Source organism: Dendrobates tinctorius, unplaced genomic scaffold, assembly GCF_039654945.1.
Source record: "Dendrobates tinctorius isolate UK_male_01 unplaced genomic scaffold, ASM3965494v1 ptg000231l, whole genome shotgun sequence".
Taxonomy (NCBI): Eukaryota; Metazoa; Chordata; class Amphibia; order Anura; family Dendrobatidae; genus Dendrobates; species Dendrobates tinctorius.
The window spans coordinates 7,557,472-7,581,733 of record NW_027361898.1 but is presented as its reverse complement, the minus strand read 5'-3'; the positions used below and the strand labels follow the sequence as shown (position 1 = coordinate 7,581,733).

The following is a 24,262-nucleotide window of genomic DNA, read 5'->3' as shown; positions in this document are numbered from 1 at the left end:
TAAATGTCGGCTCACATTTTATCCTGTGCTCTCCGTTGATGTTCTCATATCTGAATATTATAAAGTTTTGTGAATCACCTGTAGATTAAAAATGCTCAGTACAACCCTAGATAAATTCCTTGAAGGGTCTAATTTTCCAAAATGGCATCACTTGAGGGGGGTTTCTGCTGTTTTCGCATGTCAGAGGCTCTTCAAATGCAACATGGCATTCACAATCTATTCCAGACAAATGGCGCTCTTTCCTTTCCTAACCCAGTCATGTGCTCAAACAGACGTTTTTGACCACGTATGAGGTATCATCGTGTTCGAGAGAAATTGTGTAACAAATTATGGGGTCAGTTTTCACCTACTATCCATTGTGAAAATTACAAATTTGGGGCTAAAACAACATCCCTGAGGAAGGAATCTGAGATTCTGAAACGCGTAGGATTATCAATCAAGTCCCCTGAGCGCTCCATAGAGCTCCCTAGCCTGTCACGTGATTCATCACGTGACTGTGACGTCACGCAAGGTCCTGCAGCGTTTCTGCACCTTGCAGGCTTCCCTAACGCGGCGTCTGTATTCTACACAGGCGGCCGCTGCAGAGCTACAGATAGACGTTAGTTACCGGCCGGGACAACGTCTCCTATCAGTAATCCTGCTCATTTGGAGCCAAGAATTTAGCAACTATTTCGTTTTGGAACGTTCATGAGCTATTCCTCTGGATTTCCTGTCTGCCAAACAGCGTTCCTGGGACTTCAGCGCCATTATCCAAATGTCTGCCTAAAAGGTAATACACCCTTTTCAGTCCCGCATAGAGACATTAATCTCAGCACATGTTAATTAGTTCTTCGGAGCTTAATCCTTAAGGTACACACTTCAGCGCAAGTTTTTTAGTTTAATCTTTTAATTTATTATAGTGGACAGATTGAGCGGTTTTGTCCTTGAAACTTGCTGCTTTTGTGATATATGTAACACGCGCAGCACCGATTGTCTTTTTTCAAATTCTGCGTTGTACCTGTGGGTTTAAAATGCTCACTATACCTCTGGATAAAATCCTTGAGGGGTGTAGTTACACTTTTGGGGGGGGTTTCTGCTGTTTAGGCACATCAGGGACTCTCCAAATGCAACATTAGGTCAGAAGACCATTCCATCAAAGTTTGTATTCCAAAGAGTCAATCCTTCCTTTCCTAGCCCTGCTGTGCGCCCAAACACTGGTTTTCCTCCACATATGAGTATCGGTGTACTCAGGAGATATTGCAAAACAAATTTTTGGGCCCATTTTATCCTGGTACCCTTGAGAAAATAAAAATTTGGAGCTAAAGTAACAATTATGTAAAAAAAAAATGGTTTTGTAAATTTTGTTGGAAAAATGAGAAATCGCTGGTCAACTTTTTATCTTTCTAAATTCCTAACTAAAAAAAATTATGTTTAAAAAATTATGCAGATGTAAAGTAGACATGTGGGAAATGTTATTTATTAACTATTTTGTGTGACATAGCTCTTTGATTCAAGTGCATGAGAATTAAAAGTTTGAAAATTGTGAAAATTTCAACATCTTTGTTTGATAGAATTACAACAGACTGCCGGTGTCATGTGGAAGTCATCTTTACCAATATCAGCAGTATTGCTAGTCAAGGGTAGTGAAAATAGACCTACAAGTCACAAGTTGGCTGGCTAACTGGGGAAAAGCTTCAAAGTTGTATATAAAAAGTCATACTCCACCAAGGGCCCCATCAAGTCACGCTGTGAAGCAGAGGCAGCCGAAGAAAATGCTAGACCTGAGGTTGCAGGCTATTTATCAACTATGAAGTGGGTAGAAAACCCTCAGGCAGGCCAAACACCAGACATGAGGTGGCATGCCAAACATGACACTTATGGCCAGACTTGAAGTGGCAAGCCAAACACTAGACTTAACACCAGGGGGATTGGGTACTCCAGTAAAAAGTGGTACCAAGGAAACACCAAGCATTCAATGTAATTTTTTAATTTAATTCTATTTTATCATACGGTTTTAAGTTGAAATATTCCATGAGATTTTCACGTTTGTAATGTTTGTAATCTCCAATCAACAAGTAAAGTTGCACTCTGTAGTGCGAAAGCATGTAAATATGTAATATATGAAATATGGATAGTATTACTGCTCTAGAGAATAAAAAAAAAATAGAGATGCTTAGCACATAATGTGGCCAATTCACACATGCCCTGCAGCCAACGACAAGGTGGTCTCGGATCTGCTGGGAACCTACGTGTCTAGTGTGAATACCTCTCTTAGGCTGAAGCCTGAATTTATAGGTAGTGTGGTACAGTAAAGGGTTTTTACTGAATGGGAGATACATTTCTCCCAGCAGGTTAATGTTTGGCCGGGTTTTTCCCTAAAGACAGGACCTGCAGTGATGTCATGGTCACGTGATCAGCCCATGTGATGTTTACCTCACTTGTAGGAGGGGTTATGGGCTATGTAATGGAGGTTGGTGTTTGGCACATGGTGAGTGTGTCTGGAAGTTACAGGAACTTGGCTGGACTTAGCCTGAACTTGTATACAGGATCCCCGTGCTGCAAGACTATAGCAGCAAGACTCAACAACCCTGGGAATGGCACCTGGCGGATGCTGCGGACCTGGCAGCCGCTTAGTTAAGCCCGTCCCGTGCAAGGGGTGAGTCTGGGACCAGTGGTTCTTCAAGCTGGAGTATATTTGTTTTTCCTTACTTTCTGTTAATCTGCTGTTTGCAACGTGACATTAAACCACTGAAATTGGACTTTAAGCCTGTGTGTTGCCTCGTTACTGCAGCCCTGCCATTACCTACCAAAGCAAATCCCTACAGTAGGTAGGATTCTATTCATATTTCATATACTACATATTTACATACTTTAAGACTAGAGAGTGCAACTTTGTTGTATATGGAGGTGGCTGCTCTTCGTTCGCACCTGTACACACCAGTTTTCTGATTTGGAAGTGCCAGTCAGTTTTTTTGTTATTTGGAATCTCCAATCCCCACAAATACAATGTCTGAGTTTTTGTGATGGCTATACAATATTATACTATTAACCAGTGATTAAGAATGGTGATGAGGTCCATTTGCATAATTGAAGTACCACCTGATTTGCCTAGTATTTGATTTGTTAGTGGATACCATATTGTACAAAATGGCTGCAACCAGTAAACATGGTATATGCTTTGCCTGAAGAAGGAGCAGGAACTGCTCCGAAACGCATAGCAAATAAAATAAAAAAAAAAATGCTTTTATTGGTCTGGACTGGACATTCCTGGGCAGCGCTGAAAAGATCACAACAAAAAGAAATTCTCTTCCTGTCCAGTGATGGGGGCACATCTCACTCTCTCAGGTGCCGTCTTTTTTCCAATTACTATGCACTTGGAAGTTTTTCCCATTTTCCAGTATACTATGTGATAGAATGAAAGGTGTCAATGGTGAAGTGGTTAAGGCCGGTTTCATATTTGCGGTTGTGTCCGCAATATTTCTGACACATACATCCGCATGCGTCGTGTTTTCCTATCTTTAACGCTGTGGACGCAGGTATATGCGTTTGTTTGCGTTCAACCGCGTTTGCTTACACATGCGTTGTTTTGGGTTGTGCGGCGGGTCGCAGCTAACACAACATGTTGCAATTTTGGAGGCGGGAAATTGCCGCCTCCAAACGCATGCGGACGCTTGCGGAAGGAATGCATCTAAACAACGAATTACAGTCTATGGGAACGCATGCATACGCAACCACATGCCTACACTTTGAGTTTGCATACGCAAGAATTTACATAAGACACGGCCATTGAGCGAGGGTTGTGTACATTCAAAAATTTGCCGGGAAAATAGCACTTGCCAATCGTCCGCAACCGCAAACACAGGCATGCGTTTTTGCATGCGATTGCGGACGATACACTGTGTACTCAACCGCAAATGTGAACCTAGCCTTAGACTCTGCTAATAGAGAAGGTCCGGTACATAAGAAACGTTCGGCACTCACCTTCTTCTAAGGTCAGCAATCGTCTGATCTGGTAATACAACGTAATCCAAAGCTAAAGGGCTCTCAGCCTCCGTAACAGCCTCGGTGAAGAACACATTATCCCGCAGATATTCCATCGATGAGACTGGCTTCATGTCTTTCTTCGTTAGCACCGTATAGGTATTTAGTCTGGAGGTTGTGAAAGTCTCGCTTACGGCGGGGGTTTCTTCTACCAATGACATATTCTAAAAAGCATAAAAAGTGACATATTCAGTATCTGATTATCCTTCTAATTTATAGGCCCAAGGGGAACAGGTCCATTTAAATGACCCGAAATGTGGAATGTACAAAGGTTGTTTTTTATGCTTTTATCCACCACAGACAAGAAGGACAAGCAAGGAAGCAGCTTATGATCATAGAATCATAGAATTCATAGAATGTGACAACAGGTGATGAAATGTGGAGATCCTCAGCGTCGGACCCCACTAATGATACATTTACTGACCTCCTTCTGTGCAGCAAATGTCCTCTCACTATCCCGCTGGTGCTCGGCTCTCGGAGAGTCGACCATGGTATTTTCATGGCTGAGCTGTGATGAGTCCTCGGCTTGTTCAGCATCTGCATTGCCCCCATTTTCGTCTCCAGTGGTCTCTATACTAGGGGGCTGCAGAATATGAAGACCCCCATCCTCTGTGCTGTGATCCTGGGAGTGGGTGTTCTTGTCTGCAGGTTGCGAGGATTCTATAGATTCTCCTCTAGGATCGCCATCATCTGGAGTCGCTGCAGGGCTGCTAGATACTGGGTCTGCGATTATAGCCAGTGAAGCCTCACATGCTTCAGAGTTTGAGGGAAAGTCCTTAGTGAAAAAAAATATTTTATTAACAGCAAATTAATGTGTGACCTGTATATACAGTCAGACCAAGCAATGTGTGACCTGTGTATACAGTCAGACCAGGCAATGTGTGACCTGTATATACAGTCAGAAGAAGCAATGTGTGACCTGTATATACAGTCAGACCAGGCAATGTGTGACATGCATATACAGTCAGACCAGGCAATGTGTGACCTGTTTATACAGCCAGACCAGGCAATGTGTGACCTGTATATACAGTCAGACCAGGAAATGTGTGACCTGTATATACAGTCAGATCAAGCAATGTGTGACCTGTATATACAGTCAGACCAGGCAATGTGTGACCTGTATATACAGTCAGACCAGGCAATGTGTGACCTGTATATACAGTCAGGTAATGTGTGACCTGTATATACAGTCAGACCAGGCAATGTGTGACCTGTATATACAGTCAGGTAATGTGTGACCTGTATATACAGTCAGACCAAGCAATGTGTGACCTGTATATACAGTCAGACCAGGCAATATGTGACCTGTATATACAGTCAGGTAATGTGTGATATGTATATACAGTCAGACCAGGCAATGTGTGACCTGTATATACAGTCAGGTAATGTGTGACCTGTATATACAGTCAGACCAAGCAATGTGTGACCTGTATATACAGTCAGACCAGGCAATGTGTGACCTGTATATACAGTCAGACCAAGCAATGTGTGACCTGTGTATACAGTCAGACCAGGCAATGTGTGACCTGTATATACAGTCAGACCAAGCAATGTGTGACCTGTATATACAGTCAGACCAGGCAATGTGTGACATGCATATACAGTCAGACCAGGCAATGTGTGACCTGTTTATACAGCCAGACCAGGCAATGTGTGACCTGTATATACAGTCAGACCAGGAAATGTGTGACCTGTATATACAGACAGATCAAGCAATGTGTGACCTGTATATACAGTCAGACCAGGCAATGTGTGACCTGTATATACAGTCAGACCAGGCAATGTGTGACCTGTATATACAGTCAGGTAATGTGTGACCTGTATATACAGTCAGACCAGGCAATGTGTGACCTGTATATACAGTCAGGTAATGTGTGACCTGTATATACAGTCAGACCAGGCAATGTGTGACCTGTATATACAGTCAGGTAATGTGTGACCTGTATATACAGTCAGACCAAGCAATGTGTGACCTGTATATACAGTCAGACCAGGCAATATGTGACCTGTATATACAGTCAGGTAATGTGTGATATGTATATACAGTCAGACCAGGCAATGTGTGACCTGTATATACAGTCAGGTAATGTGTGACCTGTATATACAGTCAGACCAAGCAATGTGTGACCTGTATATACAGTCAGACCAGGCAATGTGTGACCTGTATATACAGTCAGACCAAGCAATGTGTGACCTGTGTATACAGTCAGACCAGGCAATGTGTGACCTGTATATACAGTCAGACCAAGCAATGTGTGACCTGTATATACAGTCAGACCAGGCAATGTGTGACATGCATATACAGTCAGACCAGGCAATGTGTGACCTGTTTATACAGCCAGACCAGGCAATGTGTGACCTGTATATACAGTCAGACCAGGAAATGTGTGACCTGTATATACAGACAGATCAAGCAATGTGTGACCTGTATATACAGTCAGACCAGGCAATGTGTGACCTGTATATACAGTCAGACCAGGCAATGTGTGACCTGTATATACAGTCAGGTAATGTGTGACCTGTATATACAGTCAGACCAGGCAATGTGTGACCTGTATATACAGTCAGGTAATGTGTGACCTGTATATACAGTCAGACCAAGCAATGTGTGACCTGTATATACAGTCAGACCAGGCAATATGTGACCTGTATATACAGTCAGGTAATGTGTGATATGTATATACAGTCAGACCAGGCAATGTGTGACCTGTATATACAGTCAGGTAATGTGTGACCTGTATATACAGTCAGACCAAGCAATGTGTGACCTGTATATACAGTCAGACCAGGCAATATGTGACCTGTATATACAGTCAGACCAGGCAATGTGTGACCTGTATATACAGTCAGGTAATGTGTGACCTGTATATACAGTCAGACCAAGCAATGTGTGACCTGTATATACAGTCAGACCAGGCAATATGTGACCTGTATATACAGTCAGGTAATGTGTGACCTGTAATTACAGTCAGACCAGGCAATGTATGACCTGTATATATAGTAAGGTAATGTGTGACCTGTATATACAGTCAGACCAGGTAATGTGTGACCCACTAAATACAGTCAGGTAATGTTTGACATGTATATACAGTCATACCAGGCAATGTGTGACCTGTATATACAGTCAGACCAGGCAATGTTTGACATGTATTCACAGTCAGACCAGGCAATGTGTGACCCATAAATACAGTCAGGTAATGTGTGGCATGTATATACAGTCAGACCAGGTAATGTGTGACCTGTAAATACAGTCAGACCAGGCAATGTGTGACCTGTATATACAGTCAGACCAGGTAATGTGTGACCCACTAAATACAGTCAGGTAATGTTTGACCTGTATATACAGTCATACCAGGCAATGTGTGATCTGTATATACAGTTAGGTAATGTGTGACTTGTGTATATAGGGTTAAGCAACTGGGAGGAGTTAGGGTGAGACAGTGCAGAGCCACAGGGGTTTAGGGGAAGCATTTCCTGGATAGTGGGAACAGGCATTGGGTCAAAGGGATCGTCCCAATAAAGAATCTGGGGTCTGAGACCAGGACGGGAGCTGATGACGCCTAATGAACAGATGCGATCCGAATGGTCCGTAGAGACAGCAGGGAAAGCATAGGAAATGTTGATCTGCATGAACTGTACCTCTGGATGTGATGGAGGTCTTGCCATTTAGTAAAGTTTAACCATTGGAACAAATACTGTGACTCTGTGGTGCTTCATGGGACTAGAATTCCAACAGACACAGTGAGGACTCATCTCTCCATGTGCAAGGTGCCGGAGTGCTCACTGACTGTTGCTTAGCAAACTTGCCCACGACTACCACCCCGTGCTACCTTGTTACATTTGGCATAGTCGGCAGGATAGAATCCAGAAGCCCTGCAGCTGCAAAACTGGTGAAAAATATTCCCGGGACTTGTGGACTGGTGACTGAGTTGTGCTTCAAGATAGCGCCAAACACTGTCAAGAAGGAGATGGTCAGTGGCTCGAAAATTGAGGGCGGTGACACTGTCATGATCCAGGTTGGATCTGACAGATTAAATGCACAAAGTAACCTTTTTTTTTCCTTTGACTGTGTGCCAAAGGTGGTTTTGCCCCCAGTGGCCATTAGGGTCATTGCACTGTGGTGATTTCAGTTGTAGTTTTCCCCCCGGTGGCAATTAGGGTCATTGTACTCTGGTTACCTTAGTTTGTGCACGTGATTATGTAGCAGGTGTGATTGCTCTATAAAAGCATATCAGGTGTGTTAATCACGGTTGGTGATAGTTCCTCATTTGCAAGCAAGCCTGGGTAAAGAATGGAGCTGAAGGAGAGTCACGGGCAGCCCAGTCAGAGTGCTGGAGTAGCAGCTATGGTGTCTGCAAGGAGGGCTGGCATGGATTGGTGGAGTGTCAGCTATGGTGTCTGCAAGGAGGGCTGGCATTGCTTGGTGGAGTGGCAGCTATGGTGTAGAGCTGCACTCAGGATGCTGGACTCGGTTGCTGAAAGCTGGACTCAAAATATTGGACTCTGGCAGAAAAGCTGGACTCATTTGCTGGACTCTGTTTCTGGACAGCTGAACACAGGTGTGGACTTTGTTTGCTCCAAGGCTGCACTATGGTGCTGAGAAGAGTCCAGGACAACTCTGTCAGAGTCCTGGAGTGGTAACTATGGTGTCAGCGAGGAGTTCGTGGAAAGCATGGTGGAGTGGCAGCTATGGTGTCAGTGAAGAATTCTTGCAAAGCTTGGTGGAGTGGCAGCTATGGTGTAGAGCTGCACTCAGTTGCTGGACTCTTTTGCTGAAGCTGCACTCAGGTGCTGAACCCCGTTGCTGGACAGCTGCACTCAGGTGCTGGACTCCGTTGCTGGACAGTGCACCCAGATGTTGGACACGGTGGAGGAAAAAATGCACGAAGGTGGTGGGCTCTGCTGCTGGGAGCGTAAGCAACAGAGCAAAGCTAAGTGGTGTTCCCGTTTTGTCACTTTTCCTTATGTGTGTTTAGTGCAGTGGTGGGATTAGTTTCCACACCGACCAATTCCCTAGTGAGGGTTTAGGTGCAGGGCGAGTCAGGGTTTTTAGGTTCCTGATCGGCGCCCGGTGCGGAACCGGCCTAGGGAACGTTAGGAGTGTAGAGACACTGACTCAGGAGAGTGCAGGAGGTCTCCACGTCCCCGTTCCCTATCGCAGGGCCACCATTGTTATTGTTACACAGGATTTCCCTATTTCTTTGTCTTATTGTATTAGTTACCGGCCTGCGGGCCGCGTCACATAGGACAATTACAAGTGCCGCGTCCTGTTGTATCAGTTACCGGCCTGCTGGCCGTGTCACTCAGGACGGGGCACATGACAGACTACCTTCGTGGGCGTCCTGGAAAGAAACTGGCGCCAAAAGGATGGAGGCTGTGGTCTGAGTCGAGGCCACTTCCCACTGTGACTGATGCCCGCCTATAATGGGTGCAGGCGAAGAAGAAACTTCAGCCTTTACAGCAGAGTGTTAGGAAATGGGTAGAGCAGCTGGAAGTGACTCCGCCCACGAACGGCAGGAGCCCAAAAGAACGGGACAGTGTCTCGGGAGAGTAGATGCCATTGCTTGAAAACAAGCAGAGCCAAAGCGTGTCCTTCCACGGTGGCATCGGACGAACGGGTTTGGAAGCGATCTGTGGCCCGGGCGGAGACAGGTCCTGGCGCACACCTGGACGAATCCATTGTGCGCTCTCCTAAGGAGGCTCGGTGGATCAGAGGATCAGAGGGGTAATTGGCGAAAAGCGGCGGGAGCTCCGAATCTTGCAAGAATTGTGGGGCCCCGGCGGGGGAGCCATGTCTGGCCAGATGACCAGCATCAGAGACTATAACCCCACGAGGGGGTATGGATTTATTCATCAGACCGGCACCGGAGATAAGGTGTATTTGAATGCTGTGTCCATTGACTTTGCGGGTCCACTCCAACTATGGGACCGAGTCATGTTTATAAAAGAACAAGAGCCTCGGGGGCCATATGTGGTGGTTGTGAGGAAGGCCTCTAGTTTGGAAGAGAGACGGCCGTGAGAGGATCAATATCTGCAGTTAGCCAGGGGGTAGCGGCGCCTGAACTGCATACGGCTGCTGTAAGCGGGTCAAGCGAGCCGGAAGCTCCGGAGCTGTTGAGGAGTAGAAGAAACAGCGGGTAGTCCTCCTACAGCGGGTCCTTAGGTCACACATATATAGTGGTGCACTGCTCAAATGTGGCCCACTACTCTAATCAGCGGCCATGCATAGACTGATGTGGCTCCGTTCATGAAAAACAAAAAATAGTTGTTGTGCAGGTTGCACCAGATGAATAGGAGAGACTATTCCGCGTCTCTAAAAGGGCAGCGAGCTCTATATGGCAACAGGACTGGGTGTCAGTGGTGGCCAGTGTGGTCACGAGTAAAGGATTGTTTGTTTCCCCCTCCTCCAAGTTTTCTTTGCGCATGGTTGTGCATAATCATTATGGACTGTGTGTGCGGTTGCTTTAAGAACTGTTGCTTTAACCCTACATCTTGCCTGCATATGCTCAAATTTTACCTGTTTTTACCTTGAACTATTCCATGATACCACCACCCATGAGTGTTCAAGGGCCCGTGACCTGCCAAAAGGAGGGAGGGCGGAAGATCTGTGCATGAGAACCTGAGAAGCGAGCAAGGTCAGGACTATCCGGACAGCTGTCGAGTTGGCCACTGGGCCTGTGTGATTGTTGTTGTTGGTCTCCTGTATTTGGATACTCAGAGCGGGAAAGGACTGGCCTATGGGCCCGAACAAATGCTATGTGGTACCTCTGAACTGTTGATATTTGGTAGCTCATGCGGACGGGTCCTAGGAGCCACAGGACCGGAGTCAGTCGGACTCACTTTGAAAGAAATTTGGACTCTTGGTTCCAGGGCCCCAATAAAATGGGATCATGGTCACGAGTGACCCAGTGGTAGTGTTGAATAAAGACTGTATTAATTTTATTGATGTTTTATATATGTTGTTTGACGGTTTACAGGTGCTGCCATGTTCAGGGACGACCATGATTTAGGAGGGAGGAGTGTAAGAAGGTGACGGGGACCCTCAATTGACTTCCCTCTCCTGAACACTGTTCACCTGTGCCACATTCGGCCCCCTGATGTTTATTCAATGTTTTACTACTGTGTGTATTGTAATGTACATGTATTTGTTACAGTACTGTATGTGTCTTGCATAAGCTTGGGGATAGAAAAGAGTGTTAGCAAGGTATGTGCAACATAGGGATAAGCAGCTGGGAGAAGTTAGGGTGTGACAGTGCAGAGCCACAGGGGTATAGGGAAAGCATTTCCTGGATAGTGGCAGAAGCCCGGACAGCATTGCCCAGGACAGGACGTGTACAACAGTGTGCTCCAAAGTTGCTCCAAGCCTGGAGAGCAGTGCGAACAGGCATCGGCTCAACAGATCGTCGACAGAAAGAATCTGGGGTCTGAGACGCCTAATGAACAGATGGGACACGAATAGTCCGGAGAGACAGCAGGGAAAGCATAGCAAATGTTGACCTGCGTCAACTGTACCTCTGGATGTGATGGATATCTTTAGTAAAGTTGACACGTTGAAACAAAGACTGTGAATCTGTGTTGCTTCATGGGACTAGAATTCCAGCAGACACAGTAAGTACTCATCCCTCCATGTGCAAGGTGCCGGGGTGCTCACTGACTGTTGCTTAGTGAACTCACCCACTACTACCACCCCGTGCCACCTTGTTACATGTCCTGTACATACAGTCAGCTAATGTGTTACCTGTATATACAGTAAGACCAGGTAATGTGTGGCCCGTATATACAGTAAGATAATGTGTGTATATAGAGTCAGGCCCAGCAATGTGCTACCTGGATTTTCAGTCAAACCAGGTAATGTGTGACCTGTGTATACAGTCAGGTAATGTATGACCCATATATAGAGTCAGGACCAGCAATGTATGACCTGTACATTCAGTCAGGTAATGTGTGACCTGTATTTACAGTAAGATAACGTGTGTGTGTATAGAGTCAGGCCCAGCAATGTGTGACCTGTATTTACAGTCAGACCAGGTAATATGTGACCTATATATACAGTCAGGTAATGTGTGACCCGTATATACAGTCAGACCAGGTAATGTGTGACCTATATATACAGTCAGGTAATGTGTGATCTGTATATACAGTCAGACCAGGTAATGTGTGACCTATATATACAGTCAGGTAATGTGTGATCTGTATATACAGTCAGACCAGGTAATGTGTGACCTATATATACAGTCAGGTAATGTGTGACCTGTATATACAGTCAGACCAGGATTATGTGACCTATATATACAGTCAGGTAATGTGTGACCCATATATAGAGTCTGGTAATGTGTGACCTGTAAATACAGTCAGACCAGGTAATGTGTGACCCGTGTATAAAGTCAGGCCCAGCAATATGTGACCTGTACATACAGTTGTCCTCACCTTTCCATATACTTCATTTACATGAAAGAATTTGCTCAGCGCTGCACTGTATGACAATAATTCAGTTAGTACCAGGCGTGGGTACGTTTCATTGATCTGGACCTGATCTTCATGGAATTTCTTGTATCTGTTCATTGAAGGAAAGAGACATTTAGCCGCAATCATATTCTATACACAAAAGTAGTGCACAGACATAGCAATGTAGAATTATATGAATATTGGGCTGCTTTAGCGGACGTGGGCCAATTATGCATCACATGGACGACCATTTATCTGGACAGCCCTATGCAATGCAGCATTGCATGTAAGAGGCAAGAAGCAGTGGTCTGCAGCAGGAATCTCCAGCAAGATGCTTCTTCTTCAGAAACAGCACTGATCTAGGTTTAGTAAAGTTACATACGCATGGCATATCTCTGCATGCAATTTGTAGACCTCCAATATATAGAGTAGACATGGCACCTACCCAGACTGGATATCGAGCAATGCAGCCTGTGCCTTTCCCATGGAGACTTGCAGCTGTTCCTCGGTGCTCTGCTGTCGTAGGGTGTCTAGAATTATGTCCAAATCAGCTTCTTTTGCCTTAGAAAAAGACAAATAGTTGAAGTGGATCCTTAGTTCATGTTTATTACAAGATTCATTTTCTATAAGGAAATAAAGCTGCAATAGGTAGGCACTAGGAGACAGACAGATAGTGACACAGGAAAGGCCCAAACCTGGTTTTCTGCATCGTGCCTCTGACGACAGTGGTCTACACCTTTCTGCAGGGTCTCCTCCTGTTGGGAGAGTCCGATCTGCAAGTTTTCCCATAGGTGAACAGATTTATGGGCGAATCTGAATAACCTATTCACATGTGCAGCCATTTTCTTGGACATGGCGCCAAGAGATTCCTGAAAGGTATACAAATGTTCAAAAAAAGCAACAGATAATCAGTGATCAGGAGTCAGCAGAGCCAATGTCACCCAGGTGGACGTCGGGTCACTTACACTGAATATCTGATGTCTTTTCTCACGTTCCTCCTGGAAGTGATTGATAAATGGTGATCGCTCCGTGGCCACAATCACCTCTGCATCCTCATTGCCGCAAATGTCTGTCTCTACTAATTGTGCCTGGGACAAAACACAAAACTATTTTAGAAATTTGTGAACTGTTGGAGCCCCTCGCTGCATAAGTGGTTGTCAACGACTGTCTACACAAGGGGTGGGGAACGTCCGGCCCGCTGCCACTTTGCCCGGTTTTTGACCGTGGGCCCTTTAATTCTTCAGAGGTGAGCGTGGTATTGTGTCCAACGTTCTATGTGTCATAGAAGAATGAATGACACCGCAGACACTACAATTCCCGGCATGTCACACAACCGATGCCCTGCGACGTGTAATGGAACCGAGTCGTCGGTTCTGTAGCGTATGCTGAGGTAATTGTGGCAGTGACTGCTCGGTGCAGAGAGTGGCTGGTCCACAGAAGACGGATCATCTGCACTTTGTAACTCCTTGTATCCCTGCTACCACTGAGGTTCTCCAGGGAAGGCCACGCTGCTGGTAGCTGGTACTGCAGAGCAAATGGTCATGATGATGATGATGATGATGGTGGAGATCCTGCTGTAGCCACTGTATGGTCTCTAGTACAGAAATTCAGCCGCTTAGGTGTAATATTTACAAATGTGTTGGAAGCAAACTACTAATATACAGGGATGTGCCCTGCTACTGTGCAGGGATGTACCACCCATGTGCTGTATACCTCATGTCCCGTGTACTCCCCATGTGTTGTATACCTAAGATTCTGTGTAACACCCATGTGCTTTATACCTCAGGCCCCGTGTATCACCCATGTGCTTTATACCTCAGGCCCCGTGTACTCCCCACGTACTTTATACCTCAGGCCCCGTGTACTCCCCATGTGCTGTAAACCTCAGGCCCCGTGTACTCCCCAAGTGCTTTATACCTCAGGCCCCATGTACTCCCCATGTGCTGTATACCTCAGGTCCTGTGTACTCCCCAAGTGCTGTATACCTCAGGCACCGTGTACCACCCATGTGCTGTATACTTCAGGTCCCGTGTACTCCCCATGTGTTGTATACCTAAGATTCTGTGTATCATAGAATCATAGAATCGTAGAGTTGGAAGGGACCTCCTGGGCCATCTGGTCCAACCCCCTGCTCAAAGCAGGATTCGCTAAATCATCCCAGTCAGATGTCTGTCCAGCCTCTGTTTGAAGACTTCCATTGAAGGAGAACTCACCACTTCTCGTGGCAGCCTGTTCCACTCATTGATCACTCTAACTGTCAAAAAGTTTTTTCTAATATCTAATCTTTGTCTCCTCCCATTCAGTTTCATCCCATTGCTTCTAGTCTTTCCTTGTGCAAATGAGAATAAAGTTGATCCTTCTACAATGTGACAGCCCTTTAGATATTTGTAGACAGCAATTAAGTCTCCTCTCAGTCTTCTCTTTTGCAAACTAAACATTCCCAAATCCTGCAACCTTTCCTCATAAGACAGGGTTTGCAGACCGGTCACCATTCTGGTCGCTCTTTTCTGAACTTGCTCCAGTTTGTTGATGTCTTTTTTAAAATGTGGTGCCCAAAACTGGACACAATATTCCAGATGAGGTCTGACCAAAGAGGAGTAGAGGGAAATAATGACTTCACGTGATCTAGACTGTATGCTTCTGTTAATACATCCTAGAACTGCATTTGCCTTTTTTGCTGCTGCATCACACTGTTGACTCATATTCAGTCTGTGATCTATTAGTATACCCAAGTCTTTTTCACATGTGCTGTCACTTAGCCCTATTCCTCCCATTCTATATATGCTTTTTTCATTTTTATTGCCCAGATGTAGTACTTTGCATTTCTCCCTGTTAAAAACCATTCTGTTAGTTACTGCCCACTTCTCCAGTTTATTTAAATCTTTTTGAATCCTCTCTCTCTCTTCTCTAGTATTAGCTATCCCTCCTAGCTTTGTGTCATCAGCAAATTTAATCAGTTTACCCTCAATTCCTTCATCTAAATCGTTGATAAAGATGTTGAACAATACAGGGCCCAGGACAGAGCCCTGTGGTACCCCACTTGAGACATTCTTCCAACTGGATGTGCAGCCATTTACGACCACTCTTTGGGTCCGATCACTAAGCCAGCTATGAATCCACCTAACAGTTGCCTTGTCCATTCCATACTTAGTCATTTTTTCAATAAGGATTGTATGAGAGACTTTGTCAAATGCTTTGCTGAAGTCAAGATATACTATATCTACAGCATTTCCTTGATCCACCCAATCAGTGATACCGTCATAGAAGGAAATTAAGTTAGTCTGACATGACTTATTAGTTACAAACCCATGCTGACTCTGTTTGATCACTTCATTCTTATCCAGGTATTGACTTACATGTTGTTTAATAATTTGTTCAAAGATCTTTCCTGGTATAGAAGTCAGACTCACCGGCCTATAGTTGCCTGGGTCCACCTTCTTCCCCTTTTTGAAGATAGGAACAACATTTGCTCTTCTCCAGTCTTCTGGCACTTCTCCTGTTCTCCAAGAATTTTCAAAGATTATGGAGAGTGGTTCAGAAATTTCTTCTGCTATCTCCTTCAGTACTCTGGGGTGTAATTCATCTGGACCTGGAGACTTGAATTCATTTAGGTTAGCTAAGTGTTTCCTCACTATCTTTCTGTTTATAGATATCCTGGATTCTTCTATTCCCTTAATAGGACAGTGAATAACAGTTGGTGTTACATTTCCTTTCTGAGAGAAAACAGATGCAAAATAGGAATTTAAAAGTTCAGCCTTCTCAACATCCTGTCTTACCATTTCATCATTTTCATCCTGTAAAAATCCTATAGCATCTTTGACTTTTCTTTTACTTTTGACATATCCCCAAAATCCTTTATTATTGCTTTTGACATCTCTTGCAAGCCTCAATTCATTTTTAGCTTTAGCTAATCTGATTTGTGCCCTGCAGATTCTGCAGACAGCATTATATTCTTCTTTAGATATGCCTCCCTCTTTCCATTTTATAAACATTTTTTTCTTCCTTTTTAGCATGTGCTTTAGTTCTGTGTTCACCCATCCTGGTTTCCTTAAATGCTTCCTATTCTTCCCTCTTTTCGGAATTGTTAACAACTGTGCTTTGAGAATTTCATTTTTCAAGATTTCCCATCCTTCCTGGACATTTTTGTCTTTAAGGATATCCAGCCATTGGATCCCTCCAATTATCTTTCTGAATCCCTTAAAATCTGCCTTTCTGAAATCTAACCTTGACGTCTGAGTCTTCACAGGTCTTCCGCCTCTAGTTATCCAAAATTCTAAAATAGCATGGTCGCTACCTCCTAGGGTTCCAGCCACTTTTACCTCCTCAACCATTTCCTCCCTGTTTATAAGGATTAGATCCAAGGTAGCAGTTCCCCTTGTTTTCTCCCCTACCTTTTGGAAGATAAAGTTGTCAGCAAGAGAGGATAAGAATTTCCTTGACCTGTTAGTTTTGCCTGAGAGAGATTCCCAACAAATGTCTGGATAGTTGAAATCTCCCATGACAACTATGTCATATTTTTTGGAGAACTTGGCCATTTGATGCATAAAGAGTTCATCCATATCTTCAGCTTGCACAGGCGGCCTGTAGTAAATGCCTACAATGGTGTCCTTTCCATTGTTCTGTCCTTGTATTCTTACCCAAACAGTTTCCACAGATCTCCCAGTCTCTGAAGCTTCAATCTCTGTGCAGATATACGCGTTTCTAACATACAATGCAACACCTCCTCCTCGTTTATCAAGTCTGTTTCTTGCAAATAAGTTGTATCCTTCTAGTCTTGTATTCCAATCATGTGTATCGTCCCACCAAGTTTCAGTGATTCCAATGACATCATATTTCTTTTCCTGTGTTAGTAGTTCCAATTCTCCTTGTTTGTTGCCCATGCTTTGTGCATTAGTATAGAAACATTTTAGTTTGTGATTGGTTTCTCTTTCTCCAATATTTTTATTAATTAGATTCTTTCGTCTTTGTTCTTCCTTTCCACTTCTAATAGCAGAGTTCTCAATAGCATTTGTCAGGTGTATGGCTTTTTCTGGTCTTTTGCTTCCCTTCCCATGTTGTTCTAGTTTAAAGCTCTCCTTACAAGTGTAGCAAGGCGACTTCCAAATACATGCTTTCCAGTCTTCGTAAGGTGCACCCCATCTCTAGCAAGTAGTCCATCGTATAAGTAGTTCACTCCGTGATCCAGAAATCCAAATCGTTGCTGACGGCACCATCGACGTAGCCAGTTGTTCACCTGCAGAATCTTATTCCACCTCCTTGTTCCATGGCCATCCACTGGGAGGATGGAAGAGAAGACCACCTGCGCTCCCAGTTCTTTCACTTTCTTGCCTAAGTCTTCAAAGTCTCTGCAGATGGTTTCCAGGTCGTTTCTTGCTGTGTCATTTGTCCCCACATGTAGTAGCAGGAATGGGTAGTCATCTGTAGGTCTGAAGAGTCCTGATATCCTGTCAGACACATCTTTAATTTTTGCACCTGGAAGACAGCACATTTCTCTTGAAGTTATATCCGGTCTGCAGATAGCGGCCTCTGTTCCTCTCAACAGGGAATCCCCCATGACCACCACTCTCCGTTTCTTCTTCACAACATTTTTCTTTCTCCATCCAGGAGGACTCTGAAGGCGTACAAGGTTGCTGTTTGTTGGCAAAGTCTTATCCTGATGTATTTCTTCATCGTTTTCCTGCGTGAGAGCCTGGTACTGGTTTCTGAGCAGTATGGGTGCTGACTGCCTCCTGATCCTCCTGCTTCTCTGGGTCACATGTCTCCATTCCTCTGTTTCTTCAGGTGCACTTCGAATTTCTTCTCTTTCTGTAACATGAAGAGATAATTCTGCTCTGTCCAAGAACTCTTCACCTTCCTTAATGATCTTCAACGTAGCCAACCTCTCTTCGAGATTTTGCAACTTTTCCTCCAACAGGGACACAAGCTTGCATTTGTGGCATGTGAAATTTGGCTTTTCCACTGGTAAGTCTGTGAACATGTAGCAAGAAATGCAGCTCACCAAATGGCTCCTGGCCTCTTCCATCTTGAGATTTCTTAAAAACGATGAAAGATGAGCCAAAATTTTCCGATTTCCTCTTTTCAGCTGCAACGGCCAAAACCCAGTGATCGTAGAGCTCGCGGAGACTCTTCACTTATCCCAGAAGGCACTGGGAATATGCAAATGATCTCCTCAAGACTCTTCCCCTGGTTTTCCGATTTCCTCTTTTCAGCTGCAACGGCCAAAACCCAGTGATCGTAGAGCTCGCGGAGACTCTTCACTTATCCCAGAAGGCACTGGGAATATGCAAATGATCTCCTCAAGACTCTTCCCCTGGTTTTCCGATTTCCTCTTTTCAGCTGCAACGGCCAAAACCCAGTGATCGTAGAGCTCGCGGAGACTCTTCACTTATCCCAGAAGGCACTGGGAATATGCAAATGATCTCCTCAAGACTCTTCCCCTGGTTTTCCGATTTCCTCTTTTCAGCTGCAACGGCCAAAACCCAGTGATCGTAGAGCTCGCGGAGACTCTTCACTTATCCCAGAAGGCACTGGGAATATGCAAATGATCTCCTCAAGACTCTTCCCCTGGTTTTCCGATTTCCTCTTTTCAGCTGCAACGGCCAAAACCCAGTGATCGTAGAGCTCGCGGAGACTCTTCACTTATCCCAGAAGGCACTGGGAATATGCAAATGATCTCCTCAAGACTCTTCCCCTGGTTTTCCGATTTCCTCTTTTCAGCTGCAACGGCCAAAACCCAGTGATCGTAGAGCTCGCGGAGACTCTTCACTTATCCCAGAAGGCACTGGGAATATGCAAATGATCTCCTCAAGACTCTTCCCCTGGTTTGTAACACCCATGTGCTTTATACCTCAGGCCCCGTGTATCACCCATGTGCTTTATACCTCAGGCACCGTGTACCACCCATGTGCTGTATACCTCTGGCACCGTGTACCACCCCTGTGCTGTATACCTCAGGTACCGTGTACCACCCATGTGCTGTATACCTCTGCCACCATGTACCACCCCTGTGCTGTATATCTCAGGTCCTGTGTACTCCCCATGTGCTGTATACCTCAGGTCCCGTGTACTCCCGATGTGCTGTATACCTCAGGCCCCCTGTGCTCCCCATGTGCTGCATACCTTAGGCACTGTGTACCACCCAAATGCTGTATACCTCAGGTCCTGTGTACTCCCCATGTGCTGTATACCTCAGGCACCGTGTACCACCCATGTGCTGTATACTTCAGGTCCTGTGTACTCCCCATGTGCTGTATACCTCAGGTCCCGTGTACTCCCCATGTGCTGTATACCTCAGGCCCCCTGTGCTCCCCATGTGCTGCATACCTTAGGCACTGTGTACCACCCAAGTGCTGTATACCTCAGGCACTGTGTACTACCCACATGCTGTACACCTCAGGCCCTGTGTACCACCCATGTGCTGTATACCTCAAGTTCCCTGTACTCCCCATGTGCTGTATACCTCAGACCCCAGAAATGGGGTTAATCTGCCGGTTAGTAGCGTTCTGAACCTGCCTGGCTCCTGCATATAAATCCCACTGCTTGGAGGAAATGAACACTAATCCTCCCGGAAGTGTTGAGTCACAAATTTGTAAATCTAGAGCAGCGGCTGTAACTGGGCCTCCCCCACATATGGTTTCCAATGCAGAGCAGCTGTCAGTCAGTGCGGGAAGCTGCAGTTACAGCTGCTGCTCGCCATACACAGAGCAGTGACTGAATGAGCAAGGCGCCACCTCCATGACGGAAACCATAAGGCTTTGTGCCCACATTGCGTTTTTTAAGCATTTTTGCCGCTTTTTTTCACAGCGGAAACGCTTAAAAACGCTAACAAAACGCATCCCATGCAATCCTATGGGATTCCGCAGTTGCTGTGTCAATGCTGCGGATTTTACAGCTGCGGGATCGCATAGCGGTAAAATCCGCAGAATGTTCATTATTTTTGCGGAATCGCGGCGATTCCGCAACCATAGGATTGCATTGAAACGCTCACTTTACACACGTGACTATGCCTACCATGCGTAAAGTGAGCGCTTCATGTGCGGCTGGTACCCAGGGTCTGGAGGAGAGTAGACTGTCCTCCAGGCCCTGGGTACCATATTCCTGTAAAAAATATAATTAAAATAAAAAATAGGGATGTACTCACCTTCTGGCGCCCCCCGGAGTCCTTCCCACCTCTCAGCCACGCTGCCGGAATCTTCCGTTCCCAGGCGTGCTTTGCGAGAATCAACCCAGATGAAGTAGCTGTCACGCGACCGCTACGTCATCAAAGGTCATTCGCGCAAGGCACGCCTGGGAACGGAACTTGCCGGCAGCGTCGCTGAGGACTCTGGGGGCCGTCGGAAGGAGAGAATAACCATATTTTTTATTTTTTAAAATTATTTTTAACATTCTATCTTTTAGTATTGATGCTGCATAGGCAGCATCAATAGTAAAAAGTTGGTCACACTTGTCAAACACTATGCTTGACAAGTGTGACCAACCTGTCAATCACTTTTCCAAGTGATGCTTCAAATCGCTTGGAAAAGCACAAGCATTCTGCAAGCTAAAAACGCTTGCAAAACACTTGTGTTATGCGGGAAAACGCATGTGAATTCCGCATGCGTTTTACCCACGGCAGGGAGTTGCGGAAATGCTGCAGACATTTCCGCAGCATTTCTGCATCTTGGGCACATAGCCTAACGCTGCTGGGAAAATTAGAGTTCAGCAGGGTTCAATGTGCAGGCGCTGGGCAGGATTCACTCAAGACTGACTGATGCAAACTTAGAAAACCAATTGCAAGTAGCAACATCATCAATACCTCCCAACACCGCATGCCTCAACAAAGAGAAGTCATTCCAGCCATCACATTAGCTGGGAGTTATTTAAATATTTGAATAAATATAGTTGGCTAATGTTTAAATTAATAATTTTATATGGCCCCCCGAACGCTATTATAAAATTCCAAATGGCCCTCGGCAGAAAATAGGTTCCCCACCCATGGTCTACACCATTGTCCACAGCCACCTATAAAGACATATGCTTCCTATTAAGCCCATACATCGCTGTGTGCATGCTCCTGCTGGAACTAGGCACTTTCGATCAGTGTTTTAAGTGATAGACAGGGGTCTTAGGGCAGAGCCAAGCACCTATCTAGGGGGCTACAACATCCAAAGACACCTGTTTTGTAGATAGGCGATAAATGAGTGTTCTTGGAATCACTATGGCACCAGCTTATTAGCACCAAACTCAAGACACGCTTACCGTAATCCTCTCAGACTCCCTCATACATCGTTGGATCACATCGTCCTGGAGGTTATGGAGTTTTTCTAAAAAATGTGAACTTGTGCAGTCTGCAGTGGGAGATTAGGAGCGTTAAACACTGATCACTGCGGTCACATACACATTCATTAGGCTGGGTTCACATTAAGTTAGGCTGTCAGTTAGAGATATAACGCGGTGTAAAGCAGTCAGTTAACGCTGCCATTCAGCCCCATTGTCGGGCGCATCACGACGCATGCCATAAAGCGGCATGCGCTTGCGATGTGTCGTCATTCACTGACGGATCCTCGGACGCGGGCTGCAGCGTCTGAGGCTCCGTCACCACTAGCACAGATGATTCATCTGCGCTAGTGGGTATAGCATAACGCGATCGCGTTATGCTATACCGTTAACGCAGCCCGTCAGCGCTATGCGTTGAACGGGCTGCTTAACGTTATGTGAACCTAGCCTTAGTAATCACATTTGTAAAAGAGAGAGAACACAATACAATGGATTAAATGCTGCGTTAGGGGACAAAATATCAGTTCAGGGCCAAATCCGGATAGATGTGAGGCTAAATGATAGGGGTAACCCTCTAACCTAATTATTTATAACATGCACAGAGGCATGTAAAAGTTTGGACACGCCTGGTCAAAATTACTGTTATTGTGAACACTTAAACAAGTTGAAGATAAAATGATCTCTAAAAGGCCTAACGTTAAAGATGACAAACTTAGTTTGTATACTGTTATTTTTTTACATTTTATCATTTACAAAAAGGAAAATGGGCCAATGCAAAAGTTTTGGCACCCTGCATGGTTAGTACCTAGAAAAAAACCTATGCACAAAAATTATATAGCCAGAAGTATCATAAAATATAAATCTTTACTGTTTAAATTAAATAAAAGTAAGTGAACAAAAAAAAATAATAATGAGCAATATAAGGTGACAAAGCCAGCAGGGGGAGATGTACAGGTGATTATACACAGGGTTACAACAGGTAAGAATACAAATATTGAGTCAGAGTATCCCATGTGATACCGTAAGCCTGATGTGCAAGTGTCCGAAAAAGTTCAAAGTATAAAGAGTAATACATGTTGTAAAGATAGACAAAAGAATACCTGTAGTCATCTCCTCCTGCTCCTGTGGTCATTCTTGTCCTGAAATTCTGTGCCCTTTTTTCTCCACACATACCTTTGATCATTGTGGCCAAAGAGTTCTATTTTAACCTGATCAGTCCACAGGACATGTTTCAAAAATGCATCAGGCTTGTCTAGATGTTCATTTCCATATTTCAGACACTGAATTTTATGGTGAGGACGCAGGAGAGGTTTTCTTCTGATGACCATCCATGAAGGCCATATTTGTGTAGGTGTCTCTGAACAGTAGAACAATGAACCACAACTCCAGAGTCTGCTAAATCTTTCTGATTGTCTTTTGCAGTGAACTGGGGGTTCTGATTTGCCTCTCTAGCAATTCTATGAGTAGCTCTCACTGAAATTTTGCTTGGTCTTCCAGACCTTATCTTGACCTCCACAGTTCCTGGTAACTGACATTTTTTAATTACATTTCAAACTGAGGAAAAGCAACTTGAAAACGCTTTGCTATATTCTTATAGCCTTCTCCTACTTAGTGGGCATCCACCATTTTCAGAGTATTAGTTAGCTGCTTAGAAGAACCCATGGCTGCTGTTTTTTGACACAAGGTTAGAGGAGGCTGATTTTTTTTATAAAGCTGGGAAATCTGCATCACCTGGCCTTTCCTAACGATGATAGTGAACAAGCCATGACCCTAAAGGGCTTATTAAGGTCTGAAGCCTTGGTCAAAGTTATCTGAGCACAAAAATCTCTAATGGTGCCCAAAAATTTTTGTAAAGTAATTTTTAAAATGTAAAACATCACTTATATATACAGCTTTGGCAAAAAATAAGAGACCTCTGCAAAATTCAGGTATATTTTTGAGTCAAATGTGAATTGCATTTTATTCTATAAACTACTGACAACATGTCTTTGAATTTTCAAGTACTACATTTTGTATTTATTTTCAGAAAATAAGAAATAGTCGAAATAACAAAAAATGTAGTATTTTACTGAAGTGGGCAGTACTTGTGAGTGATTGGTGTGCATGTGCCACCGCACTATATAAGGCTGCCATTTCATGTAATGTATATGCTTGACAAAGACCTGTAATGGTGAAAACATTGCACCATGGCAGAATAAAGTCTTCTTGAATTTTTCAATCACCTGTATGGGATGCTGTTCCTTTTTTGTATTGGCTTGCAAGTATCCATCTTCCTCTTGATTACATTCCAGAGGTTTTCAATGGGGTTCAGGTCTGGAGATTGGGCTGGCCATGACAGGGTTTTGATGTGGTGGTCCTTCAACCACACATTGATTGACCTAGCTGGGTGGTATGGTGCATTGTACTGCTTGAAAAAACAGTCCTCAGAGTTGGGGAACATTGCCTGAGCAGAAGGAATTAACTGTTTTTCCAGGATTACCTTGTATGCAGCTTGACTCATATGTCCTTCGCAAAGATTAACTTACCCAATTCCAGCCATGCT

At 44.6% G+C, this 24,262-nt stretch overlaps 1 protein-coding gene across 1 annotated transcript in view; it reads right to left on the bottom strand.

The window, feature by feature from the left end:
* The window catches only part of CCDC180 (coiled-coil domain containing 180), an 82,239-nt gene that overhangs the window by 36,885 nt on the left and 21,092 nt on the right, over positions 1-24,262 (bottom strand). The window contains exons 12-18 of the mRNA XM_073556050.1: positions 21,703-21,791; positions 13,431-13,553; positions 13,161-13,334; positions 12,911-13,026; positions 12,448-12,574; positions 4,445-4,795; positions 3,961-4,184 (exon numbers count right to left, since the gene is read on the bottom strand). Of these exons, the coding sequence (XP_073412151.1) occupies positions 3,961-4,184; positions 4,445-4,795; positions 12,448-12,574; positions 12,911-13,026; positions 13,161-13,334; positions 13,431-13,553; positions 21,703-21,791 (1,204 nt within the window). The remainder of the gene's footprint in view (positions 1-3,960; positions 4,185-4,444; positions 4,796-12,447; positions 12,575-12,910; positions 13,027-13,160; positions 13,335-13,430; positions 13,554-21,702; positions 21,792-24,262) is intronic.